Source organism: Triturus cristatus, chromosome 6, assembly GCF_964204655.1.
Source record: "Triturus cristatus chromosome 6, aTriCri1.1, whole genome shotgun sequence".
Taxonomy (NCBI): Eukaryota; Metazoa; Chordata; class Amphibia; order Caudata; family Salamandridae; genus Triturus; species Triturus cristatus.
Window position 1 is genome coordinate 1,279,606,775 of NC_140589.1, and position 21,185 is coordinate 1,279,627,959.

Below are 21,185 nucleotides of genomic sequence, written 5' to 3' on the forward strand. Positions count from 1 at the left end.
GAGTAGCCAACATTGACACCTTACTGTCCTGCATCCCTCAATGCGATGAGCAAGATCCATCCATCGGAGCGCCAAGTGAGGGAGAGTAAATAGAAATTAGGTTAAGAATAGATTTATCTTTGGGCCGGGTGCGCTGGGTCACGGTGCACGTACTGTTTGCTAAAACGACAGTACTGTTGTACGATGACACAGAGGACATGATGGAACCATTTGGCAGCCACGCAAAATATCTGTTAATGTTTATTAATGTTCTCGTGATTTCCTTAAGACGTAGCAATGAATGTTTGGAAACGGTAGTGTAGCCCTTCCGTGCTTGTGGTGTTACGCTTTAGGACAGGGCGACACTAGAATGGGCAATAAGGGACAAGGGACTCGGCATACCTTGGGGCCCAAAACAAGCTGCCAAAGCACAGAAGAAGTACGTTGGGAGAGCAAGAGGACAGAAGAACGCGCGGGCACAGGCACGCGACAAGGCCCAGTGTCTGATGGGAAGCGAAGTCCGTGGGGTAATGCGGAAACTGGGAGGCTCCAAAAGAATGTTGACTGGTCGCCTAGCAACGGTCAGTGCGCGGCGTGCGTTGCTATCGCAGGTAAGAGCAGCAGACGGTTACCGCTGCCCAAGGCAGAGCGATCTACGCCGGGAGCCTCGCACCGAGCCCCGGTCCCCGAGTCCATCCGACCCTGCCACCCGCCGCCCGGGAGCCCGAAACCCAGCACCCTGCTAGCCCTCAGGATCGAGGCCGGTGGTCAGACAGAGATGGTTGCAGAGCAACAACAGCAGAAGCAACCGCAGGTGAAAGCAGCCCCCGAGAAGGCCGCCTTCAGGAGGGAGGCTGCGGGCAGCAGTAGCAAGCACCCCCAGGCCTTCACTGTCAGAGCCCTCATGAAGAATTCGGTGGTGAGTGAATAGCAGCTTCCCCCAGCCCATACAGTGTTGTAATCATCAGCAAAAACAGTGGTGGGATAAAAGTGTGTAACAGCCCCCTCTGCATAGAGGCGTTAGAGTTGTGCATTTTAATCGGAGTGTTGTTGTGACAGAGAAGGGAAGATCACGTCTCCACATCCTTTTTATTATCTCTTTCCTTCCCAATCCAGCTATTGTAACCATGGACGCCTGTTTCTTGGGTTAGAAATGGCTACCCCAGCCTGGAATAAAACGAATATTAGCGTTCAACGTGAGATATACCTTTACAGGCTCAATTCGATTCACATTCCCTTGAATTTGGGTCCCAATAATAGTTTCGATTCTTAGAGAGATAGTCTAAGTTCAGGGTGGAAAATGTCTCCCAGTGACAAGGAGTCATCTGGAAACCGTATAATCGACTCTCCAGGTAGTTGAACAGCAAATTTCTAATTCTGACCAGCTCACACGTTATATCCAGAGAGTAGACATTGACGCTATATGGCCTACTTACGGTTAATTATACAAAAACGGAGACAGGTTTCATGTACTATGCCCTGTTTAGGAGGCAGTCAATGAGCAAGACAGTTAAAAAGCATTAGCTCTTAATTAAGGACCCTTCTCACAGCCCATCTACGTTTAAATAAGGCTTACACATTCCAGCTACACGGCCTATAGTTGTGTGCCCACATGCTTACATTTACTTGTGGTTTCCATGGAGCACAATCAAAGCGCTCACCTGCCCGAACAACTTCTGCTGACACAGTGACTCTTGAATAGGAAGACTTTGCATTAAACACAGCGGGTAGGTGAAAGGAGTTACTCTGAATATGGCAGAGGTCTTCAAACTTTTGGATGCCGAGACCCCCTGTCAACATTTTGAGGCGTAAGGACCCCCTCCTGACAAAAATGTCTAAACCTGTTGACTAAATCGCGTGGGATGAAAATGTAAATGAGGTTATGTGATGCTGCGTATTTTGGGATAGCATTGCTTCATTATTTTGACATTTGTTAAACACAGTAACACTGAGGAAAGATTTCACCCAATCAGTACCCATTTATAACCAAAATATAGCAATTATCATCAGAAAGATTTCAAGTCAACCTTTGTGAAGGCCCTTCCACTCTGCAGGAATACGTGCTGCCACATTAGAAGCTCACCTGACCCTGGACGGGAGTAGCAGGGGTCCCTTAAAACCCTGGGGGTCTTGTGCAGAGTTAAGCAGTTTACCCATGCAGCTTTCCTCTCACCCCCTCCCTTCTATCCCTCTCTCCTCTCCTTACCCCGGATCCCTCTCTCACTTTGCAGGCCATTTTCTTTCACCCCTTTTTACAACTTCTGAACTCTCCCCATTCAACCTCTCACTTCACCTTTAATCACCTCTTGCCATTTTGTCTTTTCACTGCCCTCATCTCTAACAGTCTCTCACATTTATCTCATGGCCTCTCTGGCCCTGTCACCTCCCGTGCCCCTCAGCACTTCTCATTCACCTCGTCTGTCCATTCAAATTTTTGTCTATTTGTATCTTAAACCTCAGCAGTCCCCCCATTCCTCTTTCACATCTCCCCTTTGTTCTAACAGTAGCCCTCACCTTTGGATCACACTCACTTCTTGTGTGTCCACACTTCTCTTCGGCAATTCACATTTCTACTCATCCCTGACCTCTTCAATGAAATTCTCTCACTCCCTTGCTGTCCTCTCTCATCCTCTCATCACCATGCATACGGCACGGACCCGTATGCTCCTCTCGGCAGGTGCCACTCTGCTTATTGTTCCCTAATTCAAGAAGGCATGAATTGTCTGTCTCGCTGTTTTGGTGCAGGCCGCGCAGTTATGGAATGTGCACCCTCCTTTGCTTCGCTCCACCAAGAATCTATTATCCTTTAGGAAGATATAAAAACCTTTCTCTATGCTCTGTAGGTTACCCCATTTGGCTGGTTCTCCTTCTCCTTCTGTGTGTTTCTCATTTGCCTTCAGGCAGTAGATGGTTATTAGCCCCAGGACATCTTTTTGTAACAGTAGTGCATTACAGATGTAAATAATAATAGGCAGAAGCAGGGGAGCCACTAGACCAGAGCTTCAGAGGGGGGGGGGCTAACACTCCCAGTCAGGGCTGGTCCTAACGCTGGTCGAAACCCGGTTTATCAATCTTTTTTGATGCCCCACCCCCGTTTCCTCCTTCTCCATGAATTCCTTCACTGCCACTCACCAACAATGCACCGCATCTCTCTATAGCACCTTTCTGACAAACATTTCATAGTTTACTCACACTCATTTCTGGGATCTGCATGGTACATATTCTTTGTAGCAGGCACATTAAGCCTCTGCACTGTGTGGGTGACAAGAGTGCCCATGTGAGTGCACGGTGAGCGATGCAACAGTGAGTAGGAAAAGAGGAGTGACTGCAGGGTGAGTGAGGTGGCGAATGAATTTGGGTGCGGATGCAAGTTCAGAATGGGATGTATGAATGTATGATTACTGATGGGCTTGTTTGAGTGAGTTGCATATTGAGCAGTGAGGGGAACGGGTGATTGAAGTGTAACATGAGTGCAGGATGAGTAGTCTACTCGTGTGACTGCAGGTTGAGGTATAGGGTGAGCAGCACAAGTGCATTGTGAGTGCAGAGTGATCACTGTGAGTGCAAGGTGAGCGGGTGAATGGTGCGAGTGCATGGTGATCAGTGTGAGTGCATTGTGATCGCTGTGGGTGCCGGGTGAGCGTGAAAATAAGGGGCGAGAATGAGGAATGAGTTGTCTGAATGCAGGGTGCATTCCCAGACCCATGAAGTAACTCAGCATGTTATTGACGGCGGCGTAGAGTTTAAGATCTAATTTAAACTATTGCGGCATTAATCGGGGATCGAGGGTTGAAGGAAATAAATAATGTGCTGATCCTGTAACAAACTTCCAGTCCTATGGTTAGGGTTGCCAGCAGATTATTTTGATGGCCCAGTCGGTTAAAAAAAAAAGAAGTCACCTAAAGCGGTATTTTCAGCACTTATCTGTGCATACTTCCAACAGCAAATATAAATAGAAAGCACTTTTAATTGTGTTCTAGGGCTGCCTCAATGATCCATGACTGATAATTAAAGAGAACAAAGACAGAAAAGTCACATAACAAATGCATACATACTTTTTTATTTCTAAGTCTATTTAGTTCCAAGAGGAGATCTTTGCAGGCTCTTTAAACAAAACACGACAGGCATTTTTCTTTTGGCAAACCTACTTTGTATTCCTTTCCTTGAAATGCATTCTCACACTACAGCAGTAAATGTAAAATACAAATGAAAGGAATAGGCTGAGTGGGGACCCAGGGGGTACTGGAACCAGGAAAAAAACCTAAGCCTCTGTAACCAGTTTGCAAAGGCATGTAAAAATCCAAATGGTCTTTAAAGACCTGTGAAAAACACGGGGGTGCCGGAGATAAGACTCCAGACACTGCTCGCTGAGCCCCCTGCAGCTCAAGTTTCACTGCAGCAGCCCGGGCTGAGACACAGGATGGGGGAAGAGGTGGGGGGGGGGCTGAAGCCCGTGGGCCTGGGCAGAAGTGTGACTGGGAAGGCGCGACCCCCTTTGCATCACTCCACGGCCCCCCTGGGGGTCGCGCCCCACAGTTTGAAGACCCCTGGAATATGGGGATCACATGGTATCCCCTGGGCGGCTTAAAATTATATAATAAAAAATCTTGCTCATGTTTCATCAACATCCAAATTACCAGAATTCTACTTCATACTCATCACAAAATAAAAAAAACACCTACTTTGCCACTGCAGCTTCTTTTTGAATAAATGACCCTTATGATTAAGAACAATAACAACTATATTAACTACATATAAACACACTGCAAATGTCCATCTTAGTTGGCATAACTAGAGAGCTGCCACTCGTCGTTTTGGAGCCCTCTTGAACTTTTGAGTTGATGGGTAGCATAGACACAAGGCTCCTCGGACCACTGACTACTCATGACCTCTTTCACTCAGTTCATTGAGAGTTCTCTTGTTCACAATGACTTTCACAAATATCGGGCTTGATTCTCAAAGGTTATATGTAGTAAAGTTTCGAGTGCGGACACTCTGCACTCCTGGTGGAATCTCCGCACTGCGCACTCTCTGTAGTGCGCTGTGCAGAGATTCCGCACCAACTGTGGAGATTACGGCACGGGTGCGAAGAATCCAACACAAGTGTGTAGACTCTGCCACGAGTGCGGAACTCCTCCACGAGTGTGTAGACTCTGCCACGAGTGCAGAGACTCCTCCACGAGTGTGAAGACTCTGCATTCGTAACTTTACTACACATAAGTACCTTCCTCAATCGGGGCCATAACGTTTAAGTTGATACCAACGAGTGACCATATTCTCTCCACTTTGTGTCTGACAAAACACTCTTATAAATCTGTCTCCAATCTCTTTACTTTTGCATATGCTGTCTATGATCGTATGGTGATGTAAATGTTTACAAACACTATCACCCGCATTTGCATAGGGAAAACAATAGGCTTTAAACACATTGAGAATAACTGTTTAGCTGGACTCATACTGCACAGTTTACTCTCAAACAGAACAAGCATTGGCAATGCCAATAGGCCTGGCTTATAAATTAAGTGTCTCTTCAGTCATTGCTGGGTTTGGTTCTCAGTAAGTCATTACCCACACACTCTATCACTTATCCTTGGACTTATATATCCATTCATGCCCCACTGACTCATTCTTGTACTCACTTGCACAACCACAAAAACACTAAATGTTATGCAAGATAAATTAAAAGAATAAAGTAGAAAAAAGAAGACATTCTGCCACCTAAACAGGATGGGCACATGGTTGGAATAAAAAATACAATTCAACACAGCAGCGTGAGGCCGCTACACAAGGGTACTGTATGTGATGTGTCATCACACTACACATGAAATTAGTGGCAAGCAAATGCCCCGTTAGCACTGTCTGGAGAGCTACATTAAGCCCTAAAAACGAAAATTAAAATTGGAGAAGGAAATAAATGAAAGGGGGCCCATAAAATAAAAACATGGAAAACTGAAGAAATGGCAAAGAAACATACTGTTTTTCAGGTAGTATGCAGATGTGATCAGGCAAATGCCAACATAGGGCAAGAGAAACAATGGCTGAAGTGGTGAACACATTGCCCAATGCTGTTTGCTGTCATGGATTGAAGCAGAGTGTAAATGACACTCAGAGACCAATGGCAGAAGAGGGCTGACACTAAGCCCTTCTGTGTGGATATTGGTATGTATGTATGTATTTTTCATGTTTTTATTTTTTACGAAATCATGGCAAGCAACTAATCCTGTCTGGCTTTCCGTAGGGATTCTAGAAGGAATTATTACAGTGCAAATTGCCTACCACTAGGGTTTGTCAAAGGGGCTTACCAACACCACAGTCCAGGCCTATAACAGTAATTTGTGCAACTTTGTGTAACAAAATACATGTCTGCAAGCTTTAACACGGTGCAGTAACAATCCACCCTTAAAGGCCTATTGCCTTGAATATATTTGTTTCATTGCACATCAATAAGACCTACTGGATTTGTCATAACATTTCTTATTTAACTGATCAGACCTATGGAATCTGAAATAACTTTTCACAATGAACCAATTGGGCATATAGCTTCTCTTATTGTCTTGTCACCATAACCATCTCCGGCCTACTGTATTGAGCATTAACTTTCCCAAACTGCAACCATCAGGTATAATGTAATTAAATTACAGATATGTACAAAATAAAACAAATAATAGCCTATTCCCATTAACACATGGTTTTCACAATAACTAAGTCAAGCTACTGGCTTTGTCATAAATGTTCATATTGAACAGTTCAAACCTATGGAATATGACATAATGTTTCCTAACGAAACAAGAAAGTCCATAGCCTTTACAGTTCGTTTGACATCATAACCAAGACAGGCCTGCTGAATTACACAAACACTGGCAACCGTCATGCATTCAGTTATCTAATTACAAATATGTACAAAAGTACAGTTGGCAAAACAGTATACCAACCCTCTCAAAATAGCCTAACAAGGATTATGACAGTGGATTACCTCTATCCCGAGGGTTTGTCAGAGGAGGTGACCAATACCAAAACCCTTTACTACTCAGGTAGTCTGTGAGATTTCATATAACAAAATACCCATTTACAGCCTGTAACACAGTGTGCTTGTACTAACAATCCACTGTTAAGGGACTATGAGCTTTAACAAATGCTTTTCTCAATGAATAAGGTAGGCCTCTGCCTTTGTCATAACTTTTCATAATAAGCAGATCAAACATGTGGCATTCGACATAACTTTGCACATCGAACAAATCACATCTATTGCCTTTATTAACAGCTTTTCCCCATAACCAACTCAGGCCTACTGTGTAGAGTGTAAGCTTTCCCTCACAATGCAACCATCAGGGATACAGTCATAAAATTACAGATATATGCAAGGTTGTTTCCACTAACCATGAGTAAGAATGTCTTACTTCTCAAAATTCAAGAGTAAGTCCCTGCCGAAAAATATCGATTGGATCTCCATAGTCTGACCAGCTTTGTTGAAGGCAGCTGCTCCTCTCATGTCAGATCAAAAGCAGTTCTGACCTGTTTCCAAGACAGTTACTTTTAATCTTTCCATAGTTTTTAACCCCATGTCTTGGTGAATTGTGCATTGCCCTTCTATTAAAGTCCATCTCAGCATTCCTCTCTTCTCCATCATTAAGTCAAAGCAGACATGCACAGTTACCTACGGATGCTCTAGCAATTAGGGCTATTCAGACATGGATAACCACTCAAACTATTGTCCGCAAAATATATTCTATTTGGAAAAATCACACTTTTGTGATTTTAGATCATAGTACAAGTCTCTGGGTTAAAATAGTACTAAGATTTAGAGAAGGTGTATAACCCTATACTACCTTTCTTTTGATCACTTATCTATTATTATCTGCATGCAGTTTCATTGTGGTGTTTGGCACTAATAATAGCAATAGGTGTGTTACGCGCATAACTTTCAAGTTTGAATAAATCTTGTAGTAATTATTTAATTTGCGATGTGCTCACTGGGTAGCGTGCTCTGGTCAGGAACGTAAGGCTAAATGGAAACAGGTGTCTTAGTTATTAACGCAATTAAGGAAATTCTTGTGCTCACTAAGTTATGAGAGTGAAAAGGTTGTGTGCCCATTATTCAAACAGAGTGATATCAAGTATCGTGAACTGAGGTATTCGCTTGCATGAATGAGTACTTTGCTGTGCTCCCCGGGTGGTGGAAACACCAGTTTTAACAATGGTGGCAATTCGATAGTAAAGACAGAAAATAAAAATAAAGCTAAAACTCGCTGGGTTCCCCAAAAGAGAGGTAACCCGAAATTTCAAAAGGCGATTCTCTCTGTGCGTTTATGAGTGAACGCAGTTAGTGTTCCGTGATGACATGCTACATTAGTCGGGTGTAGCGAAACGCGATGTTCGCGTGCCCATCAACTATTAAAGTTAAAACATAGACGATGGCCTAAAACCAAAAAGTATGTGGATAGGGATACCTGAGAGCGGCCATATTAGAGTGTGGAATAAAAATAGTGAAAACTTGAAAAAGTGCAAGAACCAATCATCAAATTCCATAATGTCAAATATGTGATAAAGTAGGAAACTAGAAAAGTATCAAAGAACATATAACGACACAGGTTGATGTAGATATCATGTGTGAATAATAAAAATTATGTTATCGGTCAATCACTCAGTCAGCAAAAGTACAAGAGCACTCGAAAAATATTAAACATTATGTAGTCGATCAATCAATCAATTAACGGAAGTACAGTTTATAGGTAACACTGGAATTCCATCCTTCCATTCATCCTGTGAGGTTTTAGTGCATCTAGATGTCTAATCCAGAAATTCTCTCGTTGCAGCAAATAGTTATGGTTGTCTCTGCCCTCCTGTTTTTCAATAACTTAAGAACGAGGACTTTTAGTTGGCTAATATTGTGGTTCTGTTCTAGGAAATGACAAGTTACAGCTGATTTCATGTTTTTTGTTCTGATATTACTTTTGTGTTCATTTACTCTAACCTTGATTTTTGTTACATTTTTGCCTACATATATTTTTTCACATGGGCACTTTAATAAGTAGATGACATTCATGATGTCACACGAGCCAGTGACCTTCAAACTAATTTTTGTTCCCCTTCTGGGGTGAGTGATGGTGGACCCTTATATTATGTTATTTTGGGTTTAAATTGTTCATGACACTCAATGGAACTTGTCAAAATTTCTCCTAGGTTTTTGCCTCTCTTATATGCAAAAATGGGATCTTCAATGAACAATTGTTTTAAATCAGGTTCCATCACTAGGATCGGTCAATGACGTTTAATTATTCTCTTATATGAACCACTCATTGTTGAAAATTTTATACTATGACCATAGGGTTTTGTGCTGCTTTGTTTTTGCTGATGAGTAATTCACTGCGAGTTTTCAGCTGGCAGCGGTGTTTGGCTTGATCCAAAACTGTTTCCGGGTAACGACGTTCTGTGAATCTCTTAAGACAATTAAGTATGAAATTTGGTGTAATCTGGTTATTTTGGAGAAATTGAATAACCCTACATAGGGTCTGGATTGTGCCAAGGGTGACACACCCACGTGTTTGGCAGTAGATACATTCTTAAGCCACGAGGCATTTACTTGTGATTTTTAATGCTTTATTCTTCATAGACGCTGAAAAATCACTAGGCATGACCGCTCGACAGAATATCAACATTTTAGGTTTGTTCAGGTTGGGGCCTGAGTCTAGGTCAAATTAAGAGTAACAGCAAGCTAACATTTGTGGGAAGGGAAAGCCAACAGGATTCCTTGCAGTGATCTAGGAAGAGTAGTGACCACCTAAATATAATTTATCCATACTTGATGCTTTCTGGACAGCGAATAATGATTACATTACTTATCATTACTTATGAAGCTCATGTCAAGGGATGTGGGCTGTAGGATAGCAGTGCCTAATGTGTGATGTGCTAACATTCCTGCACAACTGGGATAGTTGCTTGGAGTGATGATCTGTCCTTTGAAAACTGGAGCTAGTTCTGAGACCTTAATCACAAAGAAGCTGTGCTTCAGAGTCAAGGAGAAGCTGGTCAGTGCTGTGTGGCCGTGAACGAGTGGTAGTACTGTGCAATGGTGCATTATAAGGTGGGCTTGAGATTTTGAAGCAGATGCACTGTTTAGGTTTTAAACTACAGGTTGCTGAGCCAAGAGAATTGGATGTAGAGAGAGCATGGTTTAGAAGGGCTAAGATCCGTTTACTATATTCTCCATACCTATCTTTAATTCAGGCAGTTGTGTGAATACTTGATTTTTATTCCAACTATTGATAACATTTTGAATTATTACACAATACCAATACGGGCAAATAGCATAGTATGACTAATACTAACTTGTCCCTAACGTGCACAACAGATCCATAGATAACAATGGATAGACTAAAGAGGCTGGTAAATGTGCTAGGCAAGTGTGTATCAAGGGAGCAGGACATAGAACAAATTGGAAACATGCCTGGCGCAGAGGTTCTCGCCAAATCGCATGTTGACATCTCATGCCAACTATATTTGAAAGCGGCTTTGGGACGACAAGCCCTACAGAACATACTGCGGACCAGGCTTCTAACTTTGCCCATATGGGAATATAGGCTCCATTGGAAAAATACTCCTGCTGGGCATAAGCAATGATCTGTGCCAACACCAATCTGAATTGGCTGAGCATATTTTGTGCTGTTGTCCTGCAATGCCACACTAGAGGCGAATGCACTTAAGAACAATCTTTCAGCAAAATGGGATAAGGACTTGCAAAGAGGCGTTGACATACATGTATACTACTGCGGTTCCAATGGAACTAGCACAGATATGCAAGTTCTTTGCTGAAGCTGGAAGACTCCAGCGCGCTGCTCACCAACTGAGGGGTTGGACATGGGAAATCCTTTCAGCAACTTAGTGTGAAGGCTAATGACAGCCACGACTTGATGCACTAGGTTTCACTTTGTGATATTTTAACTACAGGGCACGCAGCACTTTATTGTTACGTATGCCTTCTATGCACTTTTGAACTAGCATGTGGCACTTTAAGCAAATAGATTGCATGCATATCATGACCACCACGTGGCACTTTAAACCGAAAGTTCCCCCTCTGGGAACGGGCACGTTAAGCCATGGCCTGGTTTCCTGGAACTATCATGTGTAGGAGCCTTATCCCGGCGCTCTTCATCGAATAGCTTGGTTACATTGGGCCTTGTCAGTGCACAGTCTGTGCACCAGGGCATCCTACACTTACATTTATGTATGTGCATAGAGTGCCCCTGCATGTTTACTAAATCACAAGCGATAAGGCTGATTTCTTTTGGGTTTTAAAGTTCTGTGTTGCTAATGTTTCAAATGTAATAAGTGCAATTTTTAATGCCTCTAGCCAATGTATTGGCATTTCTGTCATATGTTATATTTTTACTGGTGCTTTCCATTTTTAAATATCTTTGTAATGATTTTGAGTAATTACACAATAAAGATGATACTGAATACGATAACTAATACTAGAACTCCAGTTGGGAGCTGACCTATCTGCATGCTCTCTTTGCTGGCTATAGCTACTGCTCCCCTGGCTGCCAGCATCCAGGCCATCCCTCCGCTGTGCTCAGGCTGTACTGTCTCTCTAAACCTCTTTCCCAGCATATCCCTCAGCTGCAATATTTACTTCCACACAAAAAGTGCACCGAGAGTTGGAGCTGTGCGCCTCTTCTTTTTCTCTGGGCATCTTGTGATCCGCAGCTTTTCTTTCTACTTTTTTCCTCAAAACTCACATGGAGAAGCCACACACAGGAATGTGAGTTTTGATTTTTTTTTAAAGTAGAAAGAAGACCCATTATCTTGCTGAGGGAGAACATGAGCCCTTTCTCCACGTGGCAGTCAGAGAAAAGAAACAAACATGGCCGTTTTCCCCCCCTTACTTTTGTGTGTCCATTTGGGCTTTCTCTGTGGTGAGGCAAGAGGAGGGACAGGAGACTGAAACATGAGCTTTTGGTAAAGAGTTAAATAAAAGCAGATGAGCACTGCCCGCCTGGGGAGCCTTTTTTCAGGAGCTCCTCGTGAGTTGTGGTTAATGCTCCTGTTGAGGTCCTTTTTTAGGTGGGGTGGGGAGGAACACTGCTCCTATCCTCATTGCCATTGGTGAATGGGGAATATTAACTGTTTATGTATGCGCCCTTGCCGATGGTTCAGGGCCCATCATTGCAGAGAGAGAAATTAACAGCAGTTATTGGATGCAATGAATGGTTAATTATTGCCTCCATTCTAAACTAGTCTAAAGACGTTCTGGGCAGTGGGCTGATGTTGCCTGCCTGGAGGGAATTGGGTTGTGTCAAAAGGTGCTTAATATCTTACTCCCATCCACTCTGCTCTGCCCTGCCCTGGCCTCAATGGTAAATACTGTAATTCCTGTCAGTTTCTATTGCTATAACCTGGGCCCACGGTTCAGGAAAGGGTAATGAAAACCGGTAGCATGTTCAGTAGAGACACTAAAGTATATTCCTTTCTGGGAGGTTTACTGACAAACTCAACAGGAAGATTGTAACTTTATTAGACACTCTCAATGACTGGTCTACAATCTTGATTTCTTTTTTTAATCCATCTTTTTTGAGTATTTATAGAATTAAACAATTAAACATGAGATACAGTGTGACTATGCACGTTCTTGAGCTGTAAATCAGGTATATGTGTCTTACATCGGATTTTGGACTCAGGATGGTGCAACAGTTTGAAAGACACCAACAGGAAACATCAACATTGAGCCAATATCCCTGATGTGAGTTTGAGCAAATTGGGATGTGTAGGGTTCTGTGTGGTCTACATTCTTGATGGTGTTGATTTTGATGGTAAATCTCACTATGAGACAGTCATGAGAATAGATAGAACTTGACTCTGAAGCTTATGATCAATATTTTGGCATGATGTTTTTTTATTTTATTTACAGGTTTTCTATTTGAGCTTAAGCAAATGTATTGCTGCCTACAAAAACATTGTAGAGTGAAACGTTAGAATATCATTGGGAACATCAAGATGTATGCCAAATCACGGGATTTGTCAAAGTTCCAAATTAGTTCAAGAAGAGGTTTAACAGATTAATTTTTCATAATTTCCTGAATGAGGTTGAGATCTTGTGAGGGCCAGACATATGTTTTCTATGGAACATTTCAAACATGCTTGAATTATGTGAAGCAATCATTATCAAGTCATAAAAATGATAACATAAGAGATGTGTTTAGGTTTTTATGAGTGACGCACCCATGCAGTTCATCAGTTTAACTGGATTATTGCTTCTAGAGTCAGCTTTAATTTATTGCGGCAGCATCAAGATCCTCCCAACTTTCACTCACTGCCTTCAAAAGCAGCACTGTAGTGTGCCTTGATCTAGACCTTAACCTACCTAAGCCACTTAGAGGGCTAATTCAGTGATCCCAGTGAGTAGACTATTTTAATTGCTGCATTTGTGAAGTATGTGTTGGCTCCCTCAGTCTTGCCCTCTGTGTTTTTGGGACAACACAAGGTCTTTGAGTCTTTCTGCTTTACTGCGGGTGAGCATGTAACCCTTTGCAAGGTGTTAGACCTGTCAGCCCTTTGGGTGGTCCCTCCTCATCATTATTTATTTTGTCCCACTTTTGCCTCAAACCCTGTTTGAATTTTTCCTTTTTGGGAACCACCAGACTTTTTCGTGTTGCTGCAGATTCAGGGAGCCATTTTAGCTACCCCTGAAACTTCTGTCTGAGGGCCTGGAGCACAAGATGGTGGCCACCTGTGACATCACCAGCATCCACTGGAACCTACCAGCACCTTCCAGAACATTCCAGGAGACTCCAGAACTCTGTGACAGTTGGAGACCGTTTAGAATGTTGGGAGGATAAGAGAGGCAGTTGGCAGTTGGAGCTGGCAGTTGGCACCTGACTGGTGAAGAGAGAGGAGCACAACAGTGAAGGAGGAAGGAGTGAAGCAGCAGGGGTGGAAACTTGTGCCTGGAGTGGGGTCCATAAACCCACCCTTGATACTTGTCCCTACTGATGGATCCCAGCCTATAGCCCTGTGTGGGAAGAAGCCAGAAAAACTCATCCTAAGGACCTGGACAGCAGGAACAGGCCTTAGAAGCAGAAAGCAGCAAGATCCTGACCTGGAAACTGGTTTCCCTGGAGTCCGGCGTCGAGTAGCCTAAGACCTGGAGCCCGAGGTGGAGAAGCGGCGCTGACTGAAGAAGCAGACGTCGTACCCGGAGCCGCCTGAGGTCGTGAGAGGGCGCCGACGGAGGTCGTGAGGAATACCAAAGGTCGAGGAGGAAGTTAACCGAGGTCGAGTGAGCGGCGTCATCGGAGGAGTGAAGTCCGCCCTCCGGAGTCGTCGGAGACCGAGGTGAAGTGAACCGGAGGTCGGGAGTGAGGATCGCACTCCGGAGTCGCCCGGAGCCTGTGAGGAGGAGCACCGGAGGTCGGGGGTGAGGATCGCACCCCGGAGTCGCCGGAAGTCGACATCGAGGCCAGGCCGGCCGACGTCATCGGAGCCGAGAGCGCCATCGGACCGGAGCCGCCCGAAGTCGACATCGTGAAGAGACTGCCCGACGCCGTCGAATCGGAGGTCGAGATCGAACCGAGGCCACCGACATCGGACCGGAACCGCCTGCCGGCGTCGTCAAACGACTGACATTGTGCCAAGGCCGCCGAGACCGAACCGGAACCGCCTCACGGCATCGACACGACTCCAGCGGCGTCGGAACATCAGAAAAAGGGCAGTAAGTGGAGTAGAGGGCGCCTAAGGCCCTGTGGAGACCTGAGAGACAATTCTAAGGGGCTAGGGAGGTGCTGAAACCCACCTGACTGTGCCTGGGGTGAACTGGGACTAACCTAGAGAGGTTGGGTGGAGAGAGAAAGCCAGGGCACTGGTATACCCCCCTTGGATCTACCTCAGATTAGGCCTCAGCCTTGTCCCAGCCAGGGAGTAGCCCCCCTCAAGCCTTCCACAACCCTACAAGCTGTGCCTGGGCCATATCAGCCCTTAAGAATTGAAGTGTCATCTGATTATATGAGGGTTGCGGTATACTTTTAATTATTTATTGGGGGTACTGTATTTATTGAATTTTTACCTATTTATTGCTGCACTATATTTATAGGTCCACAGGACTTGTTGGTGTACAATATTTATTGGTACAGTATTTATTGCCTCAAAGTATTTAATTGTCTGTATATATTGCACTTGTATTTATGCCCTGTTATTTATGATCACCCCTATTTATTTCATCAAACAGCCAATATTTATTTGACCTGCACTAATTGAAACTTGTATATTGTGATTGTCTTATTTATTTTTCCAATCAGCAACTAAGAGAAAAAGATAAAGAAAGAATATTTTCATAATTTTTACGGTGTAGAGTCGTTTTTGGAACGGATGCACGCATGGTTATTGTATGGGTATATGGTATGCTTAGCACTGCGCCTGTTTCCTGACCACTCGAGCCAAGCTACCACAGTGTGTTCGGGGAGTCCACCACCACCCTGCGGAGTGGGAGTGGGCTGTTTCCAACATAAATTGGTGTTCAGTGGTGGGATAGAGCTGTGCCTACATATACTCAACAATAACTGTGGGTAGTCCATAGGCCTACACCGGGAGTTTTCTCACAGCGGACTTCCTAATTGTGGGTTTTTGTTTTTTCCAAATTTACTCTGGTGGTGGGAGGAGGTATTACTAAAGGTACCCCCCTACATTGCTACTGCACAAAACCTGTCCTCTAACCTGAGTGGGCAAGATGGAGTTTGTACTAGAGAATCTAGAAACGTACACTGTGGCCCAACTCAGGGAGTTTTGCCAGCGGGAGGGGGTGTACTGTCCCCCAGGAGCAAAGAAGGGTGCACTCCAGACCAGCTTAAGGGCTTGGGGGGAGGCACGCCGAGAAAGCAAGGCTGAGGAGGAAGACGGGGATGGAGAGCCTGACCCCGAGGGGGCTGAGATGTACCAACCTGAGGTGGGGAACCTGTCAGCAGGGCCCAGGACACTTTCTAGGAAGGGCAGCACTGTCTCTAGCGGGGGCTTATCCAGCGTGGAGTTAGCAGATCGGAGAGAGAAAAGACAGCTCACATGGGATTTAGCAAAGCTGGAGAAGGAGAAGGAGGAACAGAGGTTGGCTCATGAGACGGAGAAAGAGAGGATGGCTCATGAGATAAGACTGAAAGAGATAGAGCTTCAGATCTTAAGAATTGGGGCACCAACTGTTCCTAATGGTGGCAGCAAAGACCAAGAAATCACCAGGGAATCCAAACCTTACCTGCCAAAGGACATAGTAGCTAGCTATGGGGCGGGTGACGACATCGCCAAGTGGCTAGCAGCCTATGAGGTCTCGTTGAGGGCCCATGGGGTTCCAGTGAAGTATTGGGGAGGAGGATTGTATAGGTACATGCCTCCAGCTGGTAGGGATGCTTTATTGGCCCTCGAAGAGGATGAGCAGACCCACTACCCCACCATGAAACTGGCGCTCATCAGAAAGTTTGGACTAACACCTGAAAAGTACAGACAGAAGTTCAGGGGTAGTCACAAGCTGGGCACACAGAATTGGGTGGACTTCCTGGACTATGCAAAGAAGGCACTGGAAGGTTGGATTCAGAGCAGTGAAGTAAGGAACTACGAGGAGCTGTTTGACCTAGTACTGAAGGAACACCTACTCGAGAAATGTTTCCCTGAACTGCGGCAACACCTGGTGGATAGCAAGCTGACCAGTCCCCGGAAGCTTGCTGAGGAGGCGGACATTTGGGCTAGTACCCGGGTGTCCACAAGGGGGACTGGAGGGGATACTCAAAAGGCCGGACAGGGCGCCCCCCAGAAGAAAGAGGGAGGGGAAAAGAAAAAGGAGTTCTCCAAAGGCCCCCAAAATAACTTCCCAGGGAAGGGAACAGGATTCACCTCTAAGGCTAACCCACCCAGGAACCCTAATCCTGGCCAGAGTCAGCAGCCAAGGGTTGTCCATTGCTACGAGTGCGGTGGCGTTGGACACTATAAAGGAGATCCGAAGTGTCAGAAACGATCACCCCCTCCCACTGGAGGAAAGACCCCCGGAGTAGCTAGTGTAGTGCTCGGGGAGGAGATGCCCTTAACTAAGGGAAGGGAGTGGGCGGGTGTCACTTTAGTGTCCCTGGGAGAACGGGAGATGGTTCCTAAGATCCAGGTGCCCGCAAATACCGCAAAGTATGGGCAGTGGATCACCATCAACGGCCAAAGAGGGGAGGCTCTGAGAGACACAGGAGCCAGTATGACTATGGTGCGTAGCCAACTGGTGTCTCCAGAGCAGGTAATTCCCGATGTACTCCACCCAGCCGCGATGGCTGACGGCAGAACAGGTCACGATCCAGTGGCCGAGGTTCCCTTTGAATGGGGGGGGGTTGCAGGTTCACTTCGAGTTGCCGTAAGCCCTGCCGTGCCAGTCGATTGTCTGCTGGGCAATGACATGGAGCACAACGCTTGGAAGGAGGTGGAATACCGGACTCACACCGAGATGCTGGGTACACCTGACTGGGCCTGTGTTAGCACAAGGTCCGAGACTACCCGAAGAGGGAGTTCATTCCGGCTGGAGCCTGGAACAAAGGCCCAGCCAGCTGCCAGTCAAGGGAAGAACCGAGGACAGGAGGAGCCTGCCTCGGCGTCTCCACCCCGTAGGACGGATAGGCCACCGGAGGTGGTGGGCCAGGAGTCTGCGGAGGGGGACGTTACCAACCTGGAGGACTTACCCATCCCGGCCGAGTGGCACGTGGAGGGAGGCCCGTCCAGGGAGGAATTCTGCCAGGGCCAGAGGGAGTGCCCTACCCTTGAGGGGCTGAGGCGACAGGCCGAAGCCCAGGCAGCAGGGAACGTTGAAGGGAACTACAGTGTTTACTGGGAGGATGGCCTCCTCTACAGTGAACCCAAGGCACCCCTACATGGATCGTCACGAGCCTTGGTAGTTCCTCAACGTTATCGAGCCTTCCTTTTGGAGTTGGCTCACGAGATACCATTGGCAGGACACCTGGGGCAAGACAAGACCTTCGCCCGTCTTGTCCCACACTTTTATTGGCCTCAGATGAAAGTGTCGTCCGATACCTACTGCCGGACATGTGTGTCTTGCCAAGCCAGTGGGAAAACAGGGGTGAAGCTGAAAGCTCCCCTGGAACCACTTCCTGTCGTTAGCACCCCCTTTGAAAGGGTGGGCATCGACATTGTGGGTCCATTAGATCCACCGACTACAGCTGGTCACAGGTTTATCCTGGTTCTGGTGGATCATGCCACACGGTACCCAGAGGCAATACCTCTGAGGACCATAACAGCACCTGTTGTGGCTAGGGCCCTGATGGGAATCTTTACCCGAGTGGGTTTTCCCAAGGAAGTTGTGTCCGACAGGGGGACCAACTTCATGTCAGCGTATATGCGGGCAATGTGGAAGGAGTGTGGAGTGACCTACCGGTTCACAACTCCTTACCACCCCCAGACCAATGGTCTGGTGGAAAGGTTTAACAAAACCTTAAAAGGCATGATCAGAAGTCTGCCTGAAAGCCTGCGGAGGAAATGGAACGTCCTCCTACCCTGTTTACTTTTTTCCTACAGGGAAGTGCCACAGAAGGGAGTGGGCTTCAGCCCCTTCGAGCTTCTGTATGGGCACCCTGTACGTGGACCTCTTAACCTGGTGAGAGACGGATGGGAAAGAACTCCCAGAAAGCTTCCCCAGGATGTGGTGAGCTACATGCTGGCCTTCCGGAGCCAAATGGCTAAGTTGTGGAAGCAAGCTTCTGACAACTTGGAAGCCAGCCAAGCAGTGATGAAGGCGTGGTATGACCACAACGCTCACCCGGTGGAGTTGGAGCCTGGCCAGAAGGTGTGGGTGATCGAACCAGGAGAGCTTAGTGCCCTTCAGGATCGCTGGTCAGGACCCTTTGAGGTGTTGGAGAAGAAGGGTAAGGCTACCTACTTGGTGGACCTGAAGACCCCTCGTCAGCCCCTGCGGGTGCTGCATGCCAACCGCCTCAAACCCCACCACGAGAGGCCCGAAGTCATCTTGATGATGGTGACTGACGGAGGAGAGGACGTGGAAAGCGAGCCTCTCCCTGATCTGTTTGCGTCTCAGGAAAAGGATGGGTCGGTGGAGGGAGTGATACTCTCCCCATCTCTAACTCCTGAACAGCGGGAGGACTGTCGCCAGGTCCTGGGGCAGTACTCTGCGTTGTTCTCCCTTGTCCCGGGTAGGACTCACCTGTGCGTCCATGACGTGGACACAGGAGACAGCCCACCTGTGAAGTCCAAGATCTACCGGATGTCAGACAAGGTGAAGGCCAGCATTCATAGTGAGGTCACTAAGATGCTGGAGCTAGGAGTGATTGAACCTTCTAGCAGCCCCTGGTCTAGTCCGGTGGTGTTAGTACCGAAAGCTGCACCACCGGGTGCCCAACCAGAACTGAGGTTCTGTGTGGACTACCGGGGACTGAATTCAGTGACAAAGACTGATGCACATCCGATCCCTAGGGCGGATGAATTAATTGACCGGCTGGGAGCTGCCCAATATCTAAGTACCTTTGACCTTACCTCTGGGTACTGGCAGATCTCTTTGACTGATGGAGCAAGGGAAAGGTCAGCCTTCTCCACGCCCAATGGCCACTACCAGTTCTGTGTGATGCCCTTTGGGCTCAAGAACGCACCTGCCACGTTTCAGTGCCTGGTAAACCAGATCCTCACCGGAATGGAGAGTTTCTCTGCTGCTTATCTGGATGACATAGCCGTCTTCAGTAACAGCTGGGAGGATCACTTGCGTCACCTGCAAGCTGTTCTCCAGGCCCTGAGACAAGCTGGATTGACGATCAAGGCCAGCAAGTGCCAGATCGGGCAGGGGTCGGTAGTGTACCTTGGACACTTGGTGGGTAGGGGAACGGTGCAACCCCTCCAGGCGAAGATCGAGGCCATCATGGCCTGGGAACCCCCCAAGACACAGACTGAGGTCCGAGCATTTTTGGGCCTCACGGGATACTATCGCCGCTTCGTGAAGGGGTACGGTACCATCGTAGCCCCTCTCACGGAGCTCACGTCCAAGAAACAACCTCGACGGGTAGTCTGGACGGAGGCTTGTCAGCAAGCCTTTGAGAAATTGAAGAAAGCCATGTGCGAGGCCCCGGTCTTAAGGGCCCCAGACTTTTCCAAGAAGTTCATTGTCCAGACAGATGCATCAGAACATGGCATTGGGGCAGTGTTATCGCAACTCAACGAAGAGGGTCTGGATCAACCCGTGGTCTTCCTATCCCGGAGACTACTTCCCAGGGAACAGAAGTGGAGTGCAATAGAGCGTGAAGCCTTTGCAGTGGTATGGGCTCTGAAGAAGTTGCGGCCATACCTGTTTGGCTCGCACTTCCTAGTTCAGACCGACCACAGACCCCTTCGTTGGCTGATGCAAATGAAGGGGGAGAATCCCAAGTTGTTGAGGTGGTCTATTTCCCTACAGGGGATGGACTTTCAGGTGGAACATCGGCCTGGAGTGGACCACGCCAATGCAGACGGTCTCTCAAGGTATTTCCGCCTTAGTGATGAGAACTCCCAAGGGGTTGGGTAGCTCTCCCCACTTTCAGCTGGGGGGGACGCGTGTTAGACCTGTCAGCCCTTTGGGTGGTCCCTCCTCATCATTATTTATTTTGTCCCACTTTTGCCTCAAACCCTGTTTGAATTTTTCCTTTTTGGGAACCACCAGACTTTTTCGTGTTGCTGCAGATTCAGGGAGCCATTTTAGCTACCCCTGAAACTTCTGTCTGAGGGCCTGGAGCACAAGATGGTGGCCACCTGTGACATCACCAGCATCCACTGGAACCTACCAGCACCTTCCAGAACATTCCAGGAGACTCCAGAACTCTGTGACAGTTGGAGACCGTTTAGAATGTTGGGAGGATAAGAGAGGCAGTTGGCAGTTGGAGCTGGCAGTTGGCACCTGACTGGTGAAGAGAGAGGAGCACAACAGTGAAGGAGGAAGGAGTGAAGCAGCAGGGGTGGAAACTTGTGCCTGGAGTGGGGTCCATAAACCCACCCTTGATACTTGTCCCTACTGATGGATCCCAGCCTATAGCCCTGTGTGGGAAGAAGCCAGAAAAACTCATCCTAAGGACCTGGACAGCAGGAACAGGCCTTAGAAGCAGAAAGCAGCAAGATCCTGACCTGGAAACTGGTTTCCCTGGAGTCCGGCGTCGAGTAGCCTAAGACCTGGAGCCCGAGGTGGAGAAGCGGCGCTGACTGAAGAAGCAGACGTC

At 46.8% G+C, this 21,185-nt stretch overlaps 1 protein-coding gene across 1 annotated transcript in view; it reads left to right on the forward strand.

Moving 5' to 3' along the window:
• The first annotated feature begins 554 nt into the window (after nt 1–554).
• The window catches only part of PACRG (parkin coregulated), a 1,191,188-nt gene continuing 1,170,557 nt past the window's right edge, over nt 555–21,185 (forward strand). Inside the window, exon 1 of the mRNA XM_085612225.1 lies at nt 555–898. Within this exon, the coding sequence (XP_085468351.1) occupies nt 758–898 (141 nt within the window). The 5' untranslated portion in view covers nt 555–757. The remainder of the gene's footprint in view (nt 899–21,185) is intronic.